At 39.0% G+C, this 17,549-nt stretch overlaps 1 protein-coding gene across 2 annotated transcripts in view; it reads right to left on the bottom strand.

The window, feature by feature from the left end:
• Nucleotides 1-16,151, bottom strand: part of RICTOR (RPTOR independent companion of MTOR complex 2) — a 75,083-nt gene extending 58,932 nt beyond the window's left edge. For both annotated transcript variants that reach the window (XM_054283273.1, XM_054283274.1), the window contains exons 1-2: nt 16,077-16,151; nt 15,879-15,926 (exon numbers count right to left, since the gene is read on the bottom strand). In XM_054283273.1, coding sequence (XP_054139248.1) covers nt 15,879-15,926; nt 16,077-16,125 — 97 coding nt within the window. In that variant the 5' untranslated portion in view covers nt 16,126-16,151. The remainder of the gene's footprint in view (nt 1-15,878; nt 15,927-16,076) is intronic.
• Between the last annotated feature and the right edge of the window lie 1,398 nt (nt 16,152-17,549).

The raw sequence follows: 17,549 nt of genomic DNA, 5'->3' as shown, positions 1-17,549 counted from the left end.
TGGTGTTTATAATGAAACTTTAGGACATGTCGAGACATGCTACTGTCACATCCTATAATTCTGGTAATTTTCAAACAAAGAATCAGTGAGATTTTGGAAAGATAAGGTAAGTCCTAAACGTGGGCATCAATTTCTATTAGCACCAGCTTGATGTGTAAGAAGATCCTTTACCACAAATCTACTCAGAGCATACACAAAGTCAACTATCAGGCATACAAGCTACCTTGCACTGCTGTGCAGTATATGCACAGTAAAACCAGGCATCTAATAACTTTCAATATAAATTGGAATATGTGCATGGACCTCTTTGCATCCCTAGGAAAAAAGAAAACAATTTTTTTCTACAATTACAGAAATCAGAGACAGTGAGAATCTTACTGGATTTATACCAGGTTTAGGATTCCTCTGCACAATTTGCTTTTACAGGGCTTAACTCAGTTTAAGTGGTTTGCAATAGCATAAGACATAATATAATGGAATGGTTTTTGGAAAGGACCTTAAGATCACCTAATTCCAACCCTGTTGCCATGGGCAGAGAATCTTTCACTAAACCAGGTTGCTCAGAGCCCCATCTAACCTGGTCTTGAACACCTTCACGGATGGGGCTCACTGAAAACAAGTAGACTGGATTAGTTAATGGCACTAGAAATAGTTTATATCATAAACTTACTTTCAAGAGAACGTAACAGGAGAGTAAGATAGCTTCCTCATAATCTGATTTCTTTGAAAATACAGTCTGGCTCACATCTATGCTTTGGCTTGCCTTGGGTAACGTGTGGGAATTTCCCTGGCTTACAATACTTTTGGACCTGTAGAATTCCCCGTTACGTCACAAGAAAGATGCCAGGTAAGCAGTTTTAGAGCATCATAACTTTACAAAATGACTGAAAGTATGTTTTGATTTTGAAAATGCAAATGGCAACATATGCACAACAAACCCCTACAAAAACTAAGCTCACTGTGCAGACAGGAAAGACCACAAGACTAGCCCAGAAAACCTCTTGTGCAATAGCAATGGACATTCTTATTCTGCTATCTGATAAAGCTGCCATTAACTCGAAGTGCCTATGTTGCCCTGTGGAAAAAGGCAATCAGTTTGGATGTGAAGAAATAAGGACACAACGATACAACTTCCCATATTAACAATTCTGTAGCAATGACAGATCCATATAATAAGGCCACCTAAGAAAACGTATACTAAAACCATTTTCCTCTATTTTTGCATGAAAACCTGCAGTTACGTCAACTTTTTCCTCACTGTGTCCTCTTTCAGTTGTGAAAAAACTAATTTTTAGAGACTGAAAAGTGTGATTAAAGACAGGTTTGTGGTGCTTAGCAGGGCAGTCAGGTATTTCCCAGAAGCTTTATTAGCAGGTAAGTAATTTGAAGCAAACTAGGGGCTCCAGAGCAAAAGCTACAAAACTGTGAGAAAACTGAGAACATGACAGACATTTCCACTACAGAACTGACAATATAAGTAGAGCAAGTTAGCTGTCTCCCTCTTCAATCTTACCAAAACCAATACTGCTGCAGAAAAACAAGACAGTAAAGAAATAAAGACCCTCTCAAGACCCTCTCATAGTATATTACCTCAGAAAGAACTAAAATAACAGAAGCCCTTTTGGTCAAATAATGTCAGGTGAAGTCCTGTTTTAAACTTTGTGAGAAGAATCTTCTCACAAAAAGTATCCCATAAAAAATTTAACAAAATAACTGTGACATACTAACTTCAAGGAAAGACCGGCTATCTTCTTTTTCCTTCTTTTGAAAATGCATCATACATTACAAAGAAGTAGAAAATTTATATTACTTACTCAAGTATTACTCATTTTAGTAAAAGTAAAGTCAGTAAGGAAGGTAGGCAGGCCTAAGAAAACCTCATGTCACAAATGTCAGAGAATTTGAACAAACCAATGTGACCTCATAAGCAGTGATTCAGTCTTCTGCTAGTCTGTCCTTCACATTGAAATGGACTTGGAAATAGACTGGATTCTAAAAACTAAGCCATGTAGCTTTACTGTAATCACAGATCAGATCCAGCATTGTTAATCTTCATGTCACAAAATCTTACAAAGGCATTATAAAATACCAAGTAATGCAGAAATAGCAAAAAGTATAGTGCAAAATCACAGACTGATTTTCCAAAGAAATATCGCAGCCTTAAGATTTCATTGTCAAGGTCAACAGTTCATCTTGATGTTGACAAAGACTTTTTTTGTTGTTGTTTGATTTTCTGTTTGTTTCAGTTTGTCAGGGGTGGGTTTTTTGCTGTTTTTTTTTGTTTGTTTTGTTTTGGTGGGAGGGTTGTGGAGGGAGAGGAAGGGGCTCTTGTTGCTGTTTCACAGATTCACAGAATATCCTGAATTGGAAGGGACCCACAAGAATCACTGACTAACTCTGGTACATGGCTCATACAGGGATTGAACTCAATACCCTGGTGTTATTAGCACCATGCTCTAGCCCACTACACTCATCAGTGTTGTATGTTTTGTTTTAAGGACCCCAGTTCATATAACTGCTGTAAAGATTTCTTAGCTCTTACTCTCTAGCTCCTCCTGTTTTGTAGCTACAACAAAAAAACCCCAAGAAGACAAGCTACTTATTATTTTAAGACCCCCTCAAAAGTCTTTTCTTTCCTGACTCACTGCATTTATTACTGATACACTGACTTTTATTAGGAGAAATTTCTTCATCCAAAGGGTTGTCAAGCACTGGAACAAGCTGCCCAGGGAAGTAGCTGAGTCACCACCCCTGGAGGTAATTAAAAAATGCACAGATGTGGCACTTAGCAACACAGTTTAGTGATGAACTTGGCAATGTCTGGTTTATGGTTGAACTGAATGGTCAATCAAAATGATTCTACCGTCTCCAGCTGGCCCACAGCAACCACCAAATATCTTCACATTCTTTACTATGGTGCTTCTGAGGTGCAGCTGTGCAAAATGGCTAAATTGATCTTCCAGACTTCACCTGTCAAAAGATGTGTGAATCCCTTCCCTTACTTTCCTTCCTTCTTCTGTCCCACCATACAATACACCTTTCTCCTTTACACTACTTCAGCACCCATCTTCAAATTCACAATAAAATTATCCTGCCAAGTATCTCAGTAAAATCCCTTTCTTGTTCCTCTAACTATGTTCATTCCCTACTGAGTTACTGACTCAAACTGAATACTAAATTCTTACAAAACCCACTCAGAAGTAGCTGTGCCACTGAGCCATTCAGAGGTAGAGTGGTGGAAGCAAGACATAACTGTTCCACATGACACCCAGTAGAATGAAGTCCCCCTTTTTTTTTTTGCATGGACTTTACAATTGGCAAGTTGTCCCAATTATTGTACACAGTCACTTCGCTCAAATGTCATCTAAAAACTTGTTGATACATACAAAAGTTGCAAGTCAGCCCACTTGTGTCCTGCAGCAAGAGCTTAGCTTGCTCATCAATATTCTTATTTTCTCTCTGTCTGCTTTTTGTTGGACAGCAAAAACTTTGAAGTAGCAGTAGCTGTTCTGTTTACTCCTGTTATACTAAACAGAGTTTCTCACACACAATTCTTTGCACTAACACCCTGTACTTACAATTATAATCTTCAGCACAGAGCAAAGCCAGTGTTTTTAAAAACTCTAGCCTCAAGAACTGCGTGATTCTCTAAGCCTAAAAGTAATTCACAGATGCTGTATATCAAAAATCTCCAATGTTGTGTCGTTGTTTGTTTTTAAACTCCCATGACCTTTTAAGGCTTGACGCATTTTTTCGCCCCTTCAGGACCATGACATTGTTTTTCCCCAGTGAGAACCATGATGCATTCTGACAGATCCCATTCTCCAGAGAGAAAGAACGCGACAGAAGTCCAGCTACACAAAACAGCTAGCGCTCCATCTAATGCAGGGATGAAATAGGACCAGCAATAGCTATATTAGCACAAGTGACGACTTCTTTTGCCCGACAGATTTAGCAGCATTGTTTGACCACATTCAGTACGCTAGAAGCACAATTCGCTGTTCTGTTATGCACATGTGAATGAAAAAGGAAAAAAAAATGGCAGGCTTTAGCACACAAATAATTCAGTAACTCTGAAGTCAGGCATGGGTTGAACTGAGGAGTGCGTATTATATGCATCACTTGGTAGGTGCTAAAACAGTACACAGTACTGCACACAGTAGCAATGTGTATATATATTCAGTAACTCTCAAGTGAGAGACTGATGTCACAAGAGCAGCCGATGTCACACCTACTATAATCACAAGGCCAAAAAGTGAAATAAAAGATTAAATACTTCTAAATACTTCCTTTAAAGAAGGAAGTTGTACTTCACTACAGTTAATCATCTCACCATTAACATACATGAGAGGTTATCCTCCTCTTACTGAAAGAAACACAGTAATGATTGGATAATGGATCATTCTGATGATCTGGTGATCATCAACAGTAAGTCATATTCTACCATTATCAACTTGTTCCTAAAAAATAAAAACCAGGACACTTATGTAATCTTCTTGATATTAAAGTATTCTTAATTTACATTTAATTCAAAAAGGTGGAAACTTCCCAGAAAACTTGAGAATATGAAAGATGAGAAAGCTACATAAAAAAGCAAACTCCGCAACACAGATCACCCCTGTATGATTTGCATTAACACATCAACTGTACTTTGCCAGATTCTAAAAAATTAGTGCACGAACACTTTACACTCAATGTGTCATTTTCAAAAACACAATAATACATATTTAGACTGAAGGTATGTCTCAAGTTATAGTGTAAAACCTGTTTGTAGTATCACATTAATGTAGTTACATTGAAAAATGTACTGAATACTGAGCCAGATAGATATCCTCTATGATCACAGTTAAAGCCATAAATACTTTGTATTTAACACTTCAAGCCATAAATACTTCGTACTCTAAGTTTTGCCAAGTAAGACTTGAAAATTTTAGATTAAAAAAACTCACACGCATATCACGTTTTAACAATTGAGGGTAACCCCTTAAAAAGTACCTATGACTAAGTGTGATTTCAGCAGAATGCACCTCGAAATTTATTTCGTTTGATTCCCATAGCTTTTGTGGGGAAACCATACAAAGAGCACTTTATTTTGAATATAGGTAAGTTCCAGTAACTCATGTATGTGAAAACAGAAAGCAAACAAAAACTAAGAACTGAGACTATTTTCCCCATTGCTGCTTAAGAAAGCTATGAATGTATGAAACTGGCTCACTAATATGGAAAAAAGTACACATCGTCTCTTTCATGGCAGTCAACAAAGAAAGTCTCAAAACTATCCCTCTCCCTACATCACTCAGGTAAAAAACTCCTATACAAAAATACCTACAAACCAGAAATCAGTGAAAAGACAGTGTATTCAAGGTAGGATCTAGAAATCACTAGAACTTCAGATAAACAGGAAACCAAGTATCAGGACTATTTTGGCACACACGTGCTTCTGAAAAAATTAAGTAAAATTAAATGCCTACTGTGATTGCACAGATTTCTCTTCTGCTGATGTGCACAGATGTTGTAAATTAAAGGACTTTTTTTTTTTAATTTTAGTATTCTTAAGTACATATAAAGGTAGCAGGAAATAAGCAGTTTGGTGCTCCAGTCAGCTTGAAGAGCAGCTCCAAAATGAACCTCTTTCCAAAATGTGGTTTTATAATCTTATTTCTAACCAAGACACTGAGATTATACCTGTACAAAAGCCATTCTTATATCCTCACCTACGAATTATGTTGATTATTCCCAATGTGTGATCGTGAATGGCAGCTTTGTAAACAGCATTCTTTACTGCTAAAACTTCTAAAAAATGGGTTTCATAGATGAAATCTTCTTTCCAGGATAGAAAGAGAAAACTGAAGGACCATTCCAAAGGATAACAACAAGGCTGACTTGAAAATTAATTACGTACAGTTTTTGATAAATTATTCTTTAAATGCTTTATAGCAATACAAAATCTAGTGTACTGCATAAACTTCCTCAAAGATCAATTACGAAAATGGTATTATATAGTATTAATTAAGACTATGTAAGGTACCAAGGCATATTAAAAAAACAACTCTTAAAAAAATCCTTGTCTATTCATAGAGAGAAAGTATTTAATTTAGTCCTCCATTCAAATGTACAGTTATATCCTCAGCTCCCAGGAAGACGTGAAGATGACAAGAATCACAGCAATAAGTCTTGATACATATCTTTGTGAATTACAAACTTACTCACAGTTCCCCCACCTCCTGCCTCTCAAAAAAATCCCACCAGAATGTCATCTCACTGCAAGATACACAACTGTAACTATTGCGTATTATCCTGACTAAAACCAAACTTGAATTATAGTCTCTTGAAATTTTTATCATGATCACTTAACACACAAATATAAATTATTCTGGAATACAGTTAAATTCAAGAAGAACTTCCTTTAAACTTTCAAAAGCTCAGATGTTTAAAAGAAAAAGAAAAAATAAAGGAGACAAAATACACAGAGGGTCAAAATGCTGGAGGCTGGGGAACATTCCATAACTGTGTGACTACGCATTTGTTTGCCCTGTTGTTCTGCTCTCTTCTCTGCAACAATTATAAACTACTGCCAAGGTTGGAGTGACCCAGTACAACTGTTCTTATGGTCAAGAGCCAGTAAAAGCCTTTCCCAGATGTACAAAATTGCTTATGTCGGTACACAAATCAAATTAATATTTCCTAGAACATCAACAACAAATTTGAAGGGTGAATATAAATTTATTGTAATGGTTTAGAAAATTATCTTCAGTTTCTCCAATCCATTTTCTTTTTTTCTGCCACCACTCCTAGAAGCAGAAATATCAGGATGGTCATAATTTTCAGTTGTTTTAACAAAATGCTGAGTCTTTCTGACATCTTGCAACCAGTATTTGGAGAATGGACCAGGCAAATCTGCTTTCAAAACCACCTAAGAGGATTTTGATCACATATTTCTCTGAATATTAACAAACTGACATATGATTTTATTCTGAGACTACTTTCTCAATAAGCATTCTGATTCTTCTCTCCATCATTTCAGTATGTTCAAGAACCTGAAAGCATAAATGTTACATGGCTCTTAACAATAAACTTAAAGCAGTCAGAAGCAGCCACTGTCCCCAGAAACATCCTGTTACATAGGGCACCATGTAAGAAGTCCATCAACATTACCAGATGTAGGATTACCCAGTTTGCCAACCAAGAAATGAAGGGCAATTTGCATGACACGGAAACACCAAAGTAGTAACACCCAAATTCAAACATTAATACAGGGACAAGTAATTCACAAATAGCACTGACTAAAGCAGGAAACATTTAAACTGCAGCAAATGTCATGTGCTAGTTTCCCCATCCTAAAATGCTGTAAAACCAGAACATTTCAAAACAGTGTTGACTGATATTTGCAGGCTTCATTCCCTCATATTAAGAATAGGACGTGTCCTTGGGTCACACAGGTAATGCAGTCACGTTGCTGTGACCATTCAAGACTTCTACTCTTTCTCCTGAAAAAGCACAGGAAGTGTCAGTCATATTTATAGATTTCACAAGATCTAAATACAATTCTCTGAAGACAGAAGACACCTAATCTATTGGTCAATCTCAACTTAGAAAAACCTATCCAGCTGAAGTAACAGGCTAAGTTAAAAACTGAGCTGCAAATGCCACATTTAGAGAAACGGTAAGATTTTTTCTACTTCATTTTTTTGTACTTCATGAAAAAACCCAGAAGTCTACCCATGACACACACATATGGTTTGCATAAAGAAGGAGATGAACACATTCTAAATTCTCTAGATATGAGGTTGCTCAAACTGAATTCTGACTTCACTGATGCTCAGGAGGTAACAAAGGAATAAGATTACTTACAGATTTAATAATTTGTTTTTAAATAAGCAATTTCTAGGCAACAGCTGTTCTTGATAGTCCTCCATTTTTATGAAGTAATTATTTTTAAATATATGTATTAATTTATAGTCTATGTACATTTCAAGCAGGAAATCAATCTTCTATGCAGCTAAAAAAACCAAATAAAATCCCTGTGCTGTTCACCACACACCTTTACATGAAGAGATTAATTTAATAATTCCTTGTTACTCTTACAATTACTGTGTATTTTTCCATAAGTCAAGGTCATGTTGTTTTGCTTTAAATACCTTAACTCTAAGTATAAATATCTCCTACCAATCATTCTGTAGTTCCCAAATCAACAGAAGTAGTTAATTTCACAATGAACACTTATGCAAATAAGAGACAGAGATGTACTTACTTCATGTCAGCCAAACTGCTAACTTACAGGAGTCCTTTAAAAGATGGCAAGTAACAGTGATCTTTACCATTTTGCAACCCTTTTTCTCTCTTAGACTTAAATGGTTACTGAAAGTATAATTTATAAACAGCATGAAATTATGTTCCCTAACCATTTTTCTAACTGAAACAGAATTAAAAACTTTCATTTTGCATCTCAGACAATTAAACACAGCTCTACTAAACAAGCAAATAAATAAATAAATAAACTTAAAACTGTATTTCTGAAATGTTGCAGGAGCAACCAGCTGAGTCAATTTTCAGGTGTACCCAAACCCATAGCAGTAGACAGCATTTGAACTAAAATGAGCTTAGAAAAGTCTAGGGAAGAACAAAACCAGTAGATTTAGGAAAAAAATCTCCTCTTCTAAGAAAACGCTCATAAAGGCTATCATTCAGGTTAATTTTTTAACAAACAACATTGATTCAAAGGCTATTGCTGCTCAGGTAGAATTCAGGTGAAGAGATTTCCATTTTATATTTATTTACGCAAACTTATGCAGGCCACTAGAGACAGCTAGAAAGCTTTCAAGTGTGTCCTAGTAAAATTCAGTAACATAACTAAAAAATATAACTAAGTATTTTTTGTTTGCTTTTTGGGATTGGATTTTGTGTTTAGTTTGGGGTTTTTTTACTACACTGTCTCATTTATGCATCTTTACCAGTGTTCCTCCTTTACATCAGATGCAAAGATTTGATGAATGCATTTTTCACTTATCATGTTCTGAAGTTTTGCTTCCAAAATTTTCCATCACCACACCAGATGATAGGCAAATAAAAAAAAAATTCTGCAACATATACAAATATACCAACATTACAGACTCTCAAACTAGAGCAGATACATTTTATTGTCACAGTTACAAGTGCTCCAGTTAAAAAATTGACAAATACCAGCCAGCACTTCTGTAGTACTGTTATGTCACCTACCTTTCTGTAACAGAACAATGCACAGGAGCACTGCTCAGTGTGTGAATTCACCCACACTATTGTGCAAGTATCTGCCTGCCTGCATACAAGTAAAACACTTCCAAAGAAAAGCAAACTTCTTACTTTACCTGATCTTTTGTGTAGTTATCTAAGCCTCAAGACACATCTTCTTGTCTTAGTTGCAAGAAAGTAGTTAGTATTAAAAGTAGATGACTTGTGCCATTTACTGTTTGAAAAAAAAGAAATCTCAGAACGAGTTTCTGTTAGTATAAAAATTAAGATAAACTTACATGATTTTTCAGTACATTCCCCCAAGTTAGTTGTCATTTCAACATCACTTAAGCTGTCCTGTAAAGCTCTTGAGCAATGCTCCTTTCTTCAGTGTCAGAGTTTGTATGGATATTAAGAGTAGGAAAACTGCAATTTTAACTATGGCTATTTCACTTCTTCCTACTTTAAAGAAAAGTAACTGTACCTGATGTTAGCATCTCTTCTATGTTATTAGGGTAAAACTTCTGAGATTGCCAGGTAACTGATAAAGTAGCGATGAAGGTCATCAGCTTGGGCAAGTGATGCATTTCTTTATGGACAGGAGATGGCTGACACAGCTTCCTTGCTGACTGTGTTTATGATGAGGGGTCAGTTCCTTTAGACGGCATCTACACTGGATAGGCTCTAACAGAAAACAATGCTGAAACTAAGCACTGCTCTAACCTCTAAGTGGGAGATGCTGGGAAGCAATGAAACAACCATGAGTAACATTTATGACAAAGATTCAAATATATCAAGAATGCAGCAGGAGAGTTTGATAGTCAGCACTCAGGGAGGAAGGAAGTGTGTTGAAGAAAGTCGTGAAAACACAGCGTAGCTTAAACATCTATGAAGGTGTTTGGATCGGTATAGTGATCCCAATCACAGAATAATCTCTTGTAATAGAAAGTACAAGATCTTAGAACAGTCGTTTTATTCTTTGACCACAACAGCTAGAACAAAGAATCCACGCACAAAAAGAAATTTAGAGGTGCTGTACTCAAAAACTTTAAAGACAGACATAAGTGCAGATATTCAAAGACATGGTAGTAGCCAAATCCTACAGAAAACTTAACAATAAACAAGCAAGCCATAAGATTTTAAAGTGGTCTTTTGTTGAAATTTTTCTTTCATTAAAAAATGTGGTTCTTGTTTTGAAGAAATGGAAAGTGGAAATATTTTAAGCACACACTATCTTAATAGTTCTGAGAATACTTAAGATTATAAAAGCAAATGCTTAGAAAGCAAAGCCAAAGGTACAATTGTGTTATTAATCTAACTGGGACAATTCTGAAGCAACAGTAAACTAAAGCACAAGTGCAAGCACAAGTGCAGACAGGACAGTTGAGTGTATGACTTAATGCTGAAGCGCATGTATTCAGCACATTAACTCTCTTACTTTTAAAACCTATTGAAAGCTTAGACACTGCCAGAAAAGTTAGCAGGCCACCATCATTGATCACTTTCCCTTTGCTCCCCCTATATAATAAAAAGCTCCAAATACAAAAATAATGCAGCATTAACATTTCTCAGTCAGCAAAGAGGTCTCTCCAACGGTTTTTGCCCCATTGTTGCATACTTTGTGCCTCAGGAGACCGAATACAAAAATGTTACTAATTATCTTCTTATGACTGTTACAGTTTCTGTTACAGATTCACAAACAAGGGAGCAAAAAAACACCTATTGCTCTGCGTGACCTGCTCAAGCACAACATCCTGCTATAGCTGCCCATGAAAATGATGGCATACTGCAAAGTGAGGGTGAAAGGCACCTGCACATTCTGATTATCTGGCTATTTTAAAAGCATTGTTTCTCTGGTGTGGTGGAGCCCCACTTCTCCAGGATTTCAAGCCAGGCTACATTTCCCACAAGTACAGGAAGAACCACCTAAAGGCTTTCTGCAACAGACTTGCCATTAGCGTGGAAGAACTGCCTCTGAGCCATCCAAAGTATGCACCAGCTGCCATCTCTGCAGCGGTTTCCCTACTGCCATGCTGCAAGCAATACAAAAGGGTTATTTTCTGCTTCCCCCACTACTCAAGATTCCTGTATCAGATGTGTGTTCTTTTCCTCCCTGCTTCTTCCACACTGATGAAGAAAGCTGGAAACAGTATGGTCATCAAATCTCAAGCTGATTTTGGAAACAAAATTCATCCAGCCTTCTTTAACTATCCCACAAATAACCCTTAAAAATGCCTGACATTTCTGTGGGCTGTAAACTGCAAATAGCATCCCGAGATGTTTGCCCTGCATGCAATGCATTATGATATACCATGTGGGAACATGGACTCAAATACTACATGGTTTAAAATTATGGAAGCACAGTAAGAAAAGTAACACCACTTAGACCTCATGAAGTTAAATGGAACTCCTTTATGTTTTATTACTACCTAAATGACAGAAAAAATGAAGGCAAAAAAGGGAATAGTATTTTCTCATATAACACTAGTCAATTTTGTGATACCAGTCTCAGGGAAAAAAAAGCAACAACTAGTTTTCTCAGCTGCTGCTTTGTTCATGTATGTCCTGTGTTAGTTAGAAGACTCGACATCTACAAAATCTCTACAAAAAAGAATTGGTTGTACAAGAAAAGGTGATAAACCAAAGTAGAATCTTGTAATGCATGTTTTTTAATAATAAATGAAAGCACTAATGCTTGAGATAGGTACATTTCAGTTGTTTAAAGAGTACACTGTCAGTAAGTGAAGACTGGCTACCCTCAGAAAGGAGGAAATGAACACATACACACACAGAAAGCACTCTACTCAACTTCAGTGAGCAGCTGGCACCTCTGCACCGGCAAGCAAACAAGCTCTGAAAAGTTCCTAATAGCCAGGGCAATCTCTGAGCTACAGGATTCCAAGAAAATAGAGACCCCTGGAAGGAAGATGAGCCTGAGGACAGATAATGAACCATGAGTCTGCTCTCAACTAGCCAAGTTCCAAACTACTTAGGCCTCCAAGATCCAAGGACAACAGCAAAAATTCCAACAAAGGAAGAGGTGTTGGTCGCCCAGCAGTACAAGGTGATTCAGTTACAGGGTGAGCAAAGAAGCACAGAATGGCTTGGGTTGAAAAAGACCTTTCAAGGTCACACAGTCCAACCTCCCTGCAAAAATTTAGGAGCACATTAAGTGTGGATTACACACGCCTTTAACAGTGCCCAGAGCTCCAGGAGGTGTATGTGCTTCTGTGATTCAACTTCAAATGCCTGTAAAGCAGTCAGAAGCAAAGAAGCGGTGCACAATGTTTTTATTATGTTATATACACAACCATGGCCAAAGTCAGTGGAAAAACTCCTACCAAATGCACTAATCTGGTTGATACCTCCAATTGTCATTTTTGGCCTTTGGAAGTTACAAGCTTGATTTCAGCAGTCTAATTAAACCAATCTCTCTCATCCCACTGCTAATTCCTTCCAGATGACTGCAGTGGGAATTGTACTGGTGGTGAGTCTGTCCTCTTTTTCCTTTTCTGTTCTATTCTGAGCAGGTAATATAACACAAGGCCTAAACATGAGTGTTCCAAATCCCAATTATTAATTGCGATTTTGTAATCAACAGAATACAGGACATACGATTTAACTGGACAAAAGCAATGAGTCTACCCCATGTCTGCACCATTTTTTCTTACTATACCAACATTATACACACAAATGTTTATCCTGGGGACAATTTTTCCAGAGTTGATCAACCCTTCAGCAAAGTGGTTTTCTTAAAAAAGATCTATCTGAATTCCCTTAGAAGATGGGCAGGGATTAGTGGCTCAGAAATAAAATAAATACAAAAAAACTAAAAACCAACCAACCAAATGACAATAACACAAACAAAAACAAAAAAAACCAACCCCAACCAAACAAAAGAACACACAAAGAACCCCCAAAGAACCAACCCTGACCCCCAAAAAAGTAAAAAAAAAACCACAGAAAAAGCAAACCACATACTTATTTACATTATCATCTTCAACCAGGCTAATAAGTGTAAACAGAAAGCTCACACATACCTACACAAACACACAAAATGCAGCACCCACCATCATGCAAAATGGCTTTCATAAACATAATGTATCATTTTTAAAAAAGGCAAAGTAACAAGAAGCTCCAAAAAGTAAACCTAGTATAGCAGCCACGGTAAAAATCTGTAAAAAGCTTGGTGACTTCTGCAAAAACATGAGCAACTTTAGCCACAGGACCAGCGAAAAGAGCAAACCAAACACAAACACAGAAATGCAGACCACTGCAAGCAGCAAGGCCGTCCTCACGCCTTACTGCTCAAAAAGCCATGAAGAAGCAGAACTCAGAGCAGCACACACTGGAGTGCTCTTCCCACATCTACTATTTGTTTTGAAATTCTTTGTAACAGCCCCAGCCTCCTGCATGGAAAGTGTAGTCACAGGTATGGACGAGTAAAGGTCTAACCTGTAGGCTAAGTCATGCCATTACTAACAGGAAACTACTCAAAATAAGGCAGTGTCAATATAATTTCTTGTGTTTGCAACAAAGAGGCCCCTGTAACTAGAAGCATATGGCTGAGGCTCTGTTTATGGTGATTTTCTACTTTGCCCAAATCAGATATTTCACATTAATCAACACAAAGTTCAGTTGTACCAGGAAACAAAAAACATCAGAACATTCTTTTAAGCTAATGCAAACGTGAGCCCTGTGGAAAACTGTGTGATCTGCACAACACAGTGAATCAAAACATTGTGCTATTAGTACCAAATTAGGGTAACAAAATATTTAAAATAATTGCTTACATAACTATTGTAACAGCTGGAAAAACAAATACTCGTTGTGTTCACCATGGAAATCAAGTTATCATCTAGCTCAGTTAATGTCTTGCTGAGACTTTTAAGCTTCTTACTTTTGTTTCTCCTTTAAACTGCAGTTAATATCTACACAGATATACGGTGCTATACGGTTGCTGATCAGTCAGCTGTAGTCTAACAAAAAAAAACCAAAACCGTTGGGTTTCTAACATCTAAATTTAAAGTAGTTTCCCCAATGATTTACTATTGGATAGAAGATATATTGACACAGTGCAAAATAACTTTTCTAATTAAAAAAGAAAGAAAACACATATTAAAAATATGGTTTGGAATCAGAAGGCAGCTGAAAACACTTCATGGTAAGAATCAATATCACAATGATAGTTACCTATCGAATTCTGATTACAAGATTTCAAACATATCACATCTCAAAACTACCACTCCAGCATTTAAATTTTGTGTATTGCACTTTCACCTCAAAATACTTCAGTATGCTACAGAACATTAAAAAAAAAAAATTAGACCCATTCATTAAAATCCCAATTCTGCAAGTTTCATGAACAGGCAACATTGCTTACAGCAATAACTTTGTCATGTGCTTAAACTGTTAAGGCCTTCATTGCACGTTTTGCTGATGAAAGCTTCACATGTTTTAATTTTTAAAGACAGCATTTCTCTAAAGCAATCATGTCCACTGGGAGATAGAATGAGAAGAGTCTATTTCTTTAAACTGAGGAAACCCCAGCAGTTTTCCCGGTTATTAAAACACACTTGTAAATATGATATGTATACACAGAGATAACTTGCAGCCCACAATAGAATTGCTTAATAAAATAATTCCAAACACAGCTTACTTTGTGGGAAAAGAGAATTAGAGAAAGTATAATGCAGTATCAACAATTCCAAGATGAAAACAGTACTTGTACAGCTGGTATTTTTACTTCCTTTCCATTTCACAGGCCACTTTTATCTCATTGATTCTGTCATTTCCCTGCCTACTTCCCCATAAAATGGATCTATTCAGCATAACAGTCATCCTGGATCTCCTTCCTGAAGCAGAACAGCTACACACCAGCATCAACTTCATTCCCTCCCCAGACCAGGATTCTCTGTCCTACGAAATACCACCACTTCTACAGCAGTAGCATTCCAGTTTGCTTTTTGAATTTTACCAGTCTCTTTGGGAGAGTCTAACCCTTACTTCAGTACTCAGCTAGGCAAGATCACATTTTGTACCCTATACATATGGGTAGGGAACGAGTACCTGCTCGTCTGAGGCAAAACTTCTTAGTGTGTAGCAGATATCAGCGTTGGTTCCTTCTTCTTAACCACTCCCCCCCAACCCCAGACACAGATCTGAGAGCAGTGGAGGATGTTTGGAGCGATTTAGCAAGCAAAGGGGACATGAGTGGCCGCTGGTCTGGGAGCAAGAGGCTCACGGCAAACGGGGTGGCCAGCCGGCCTAGGGCACGCAGGGACACACGAAGGAGGGATGGAGGCAGGAGCAGCCGCCGCTGCCGAGGTGCTGCTCGGAGGCGCACGGCACGATCGGCCCGAGGCTCGGCCATTGAGCACAATCCCGTCTGCGAGCAACAGGGGCTTCAAGGGCAGCCCCAGCGGCGGCCGAGCAGCCTCAGCGCGCACGCCGGGGAGCCCCGCGGCCCCGCAGCTGCCCGGGCACGGCCCCGGCGCGGCCCCGCGGTGCCCGAGGCGCGGCTCCCACCCGCGGGCGGCTCCGCTCAGCCCCCGGCGGCGGCCCCGGGCCCCGCGCCCGCCCCACGGCACCACCAGGCCGCTCCGCTCCGCCGCGCCCCCCGCCCGCCTCGGGCGCAGCGAGGCTCGAGCGGCCCCCCGCCCCGCCCGTACCTCGGCTGAGATCGAGGGACACGTTCTCCTCGCCGCTGTCGTTCCGACCTGCGGGGACGGGGGGAGAGAAGCGCGTTAGACGGGCGGCGAGGAAGAAGCCGGGGACAGGGAAGAGAAAGGGAGGAGGGGAGCGGGGGGCGCCGGCGGGCACCGCGGCGATGCGGGCGGCGGCGGGGCGGCCCGCGGGACGCTCCTCACCTCGGATGCGGAGGTGCCTCAGCGAGCGGGCGCGGAGCGTCGCCGCCATGTTTGCGGCCCCGCAGCCACAACACCGGAAACCTCGCCCGCTCTCGCGAGGGGAGGCGCGCGGAGCCGCCGACGCGGAGGGCGCCCCTTCCCCCCCCCCCCCCCCGGCACCTCCCCCGTCACGGCGGGGGCGGGGCGGGCGCGGCAGCGGCCTGGCAACAGCGATTGCTCCTTTTCCCTTTTTTCTGTTTTTGTTTGTTTGTTTGTTTGTGCTTTTGTTTTTGCTGTATTTTTGTTTGTTTCTTTGTTTGTTTCTTTCTTTCGGGGTTTGCCCGCCCGGTTTCTCGGCCTTGTGATAAGGTGATAATTCACGTGGGTGCGGCGTGACCGTGGGCTTTGTACGCCGGATGTTTTCTTCTTTTTTAAAGCGTGAAGTAATTAAAAACAGGAAAAAAGGAACAGCTTTTCGTTGCTTGTTCGGTTTGTGCGCAGCGGGTCTCACCTTAGGCTCAAGTGCTGATCTGCTTACTGCTTTTACAGTTGTGAAACTTAGTTAATAAAATAAATGCAATTAAAAAAGATAAAGAAAAACAAACAAAAAACCCCAATGTGGTAAAGAAGTTCCTCGGCCAGAAACCTTTACTGACAGACTGGCTCCTCTTCAGGGAGAAGTTTAAATTAGTTAATAGCACCCCACATCACGCCGTGATGTTATGGACTGCCCCGGACAAATCCTTGCACTCTGACATCCCAAATTCTCTAAACCAAATCCAGCAAATAATTATAAAGTTGAAATGTGTTAATAGCCAGCTGTATAAAAATACCTTCAGAAGCTTAGGTAACTTTTTTCCTGTCAATTATTTTCCACTCTGAATTTTCCCTCCTCTCTTGAGGTCTTTCAATTCAGATCCAGCATTACTTATAAAAATCTGGGGGTTTTGAATGTTCATGAATGTTAAGTTTCATCCCAAAATTTGAACACTTACTGGTAACCTTCTTAAAAAATACTGATTTAGGAGAGTAAAATAATTGTTTACTAAGACAGAGTGAAAAAACTTTTTGGCATATCAGTTAATGCCAGACATAGAATAATCTTGTTATAATATAATTATATCAAGTATACTTAATTTAAAATATTATTTTCAAAAACGTCTGCATGATGATTTTAAAATATGTTAAATATGAAACTAATGTTTTGGAGGAACCAAAGATTCTGAAAATTAGGAGCTCTAAACAATAAAATCTCATCTGTCATAACACAGGAACAGGTCGAACCTCTTTGAGCAGGTTCATCAATGTGCCTCAGGGATGTCCTTTAGGGTTTCATGTTCAGGGAACCCTTGACCTCCTGAAAATGCCAAATTAACTGCTGCTGGTGGTAGTAATGCTATTTACTACAAATTCTGCTGTTGTGTAATTATTTTCACATAACTTTGACTCGCCACTAAATATTGATCCAGTCTATACTTGATTGGAACTTGTAAT

Source organism: Melozone crissalis, unplaced genomic scaffold (genome assembly GCF_028551555.1).
Source record: "Melozone crissalis strain CALT ecotype California unplaced genomic scaffold, PUWL_Pcris_2 ptg000036l_1, whole genome shotgun sequence".
Lineage (NCBI taxonomy): Eukaryota > Metazoa > Chordata > Aves > Passeriformes > Passerellidae > Melozone > Melozone crissalis.
The sequence above is the reverse complement of the archived record's forward strand: the minus strand, read 5'-3'. Positions and strand labels throughout refer to the sequence as shown.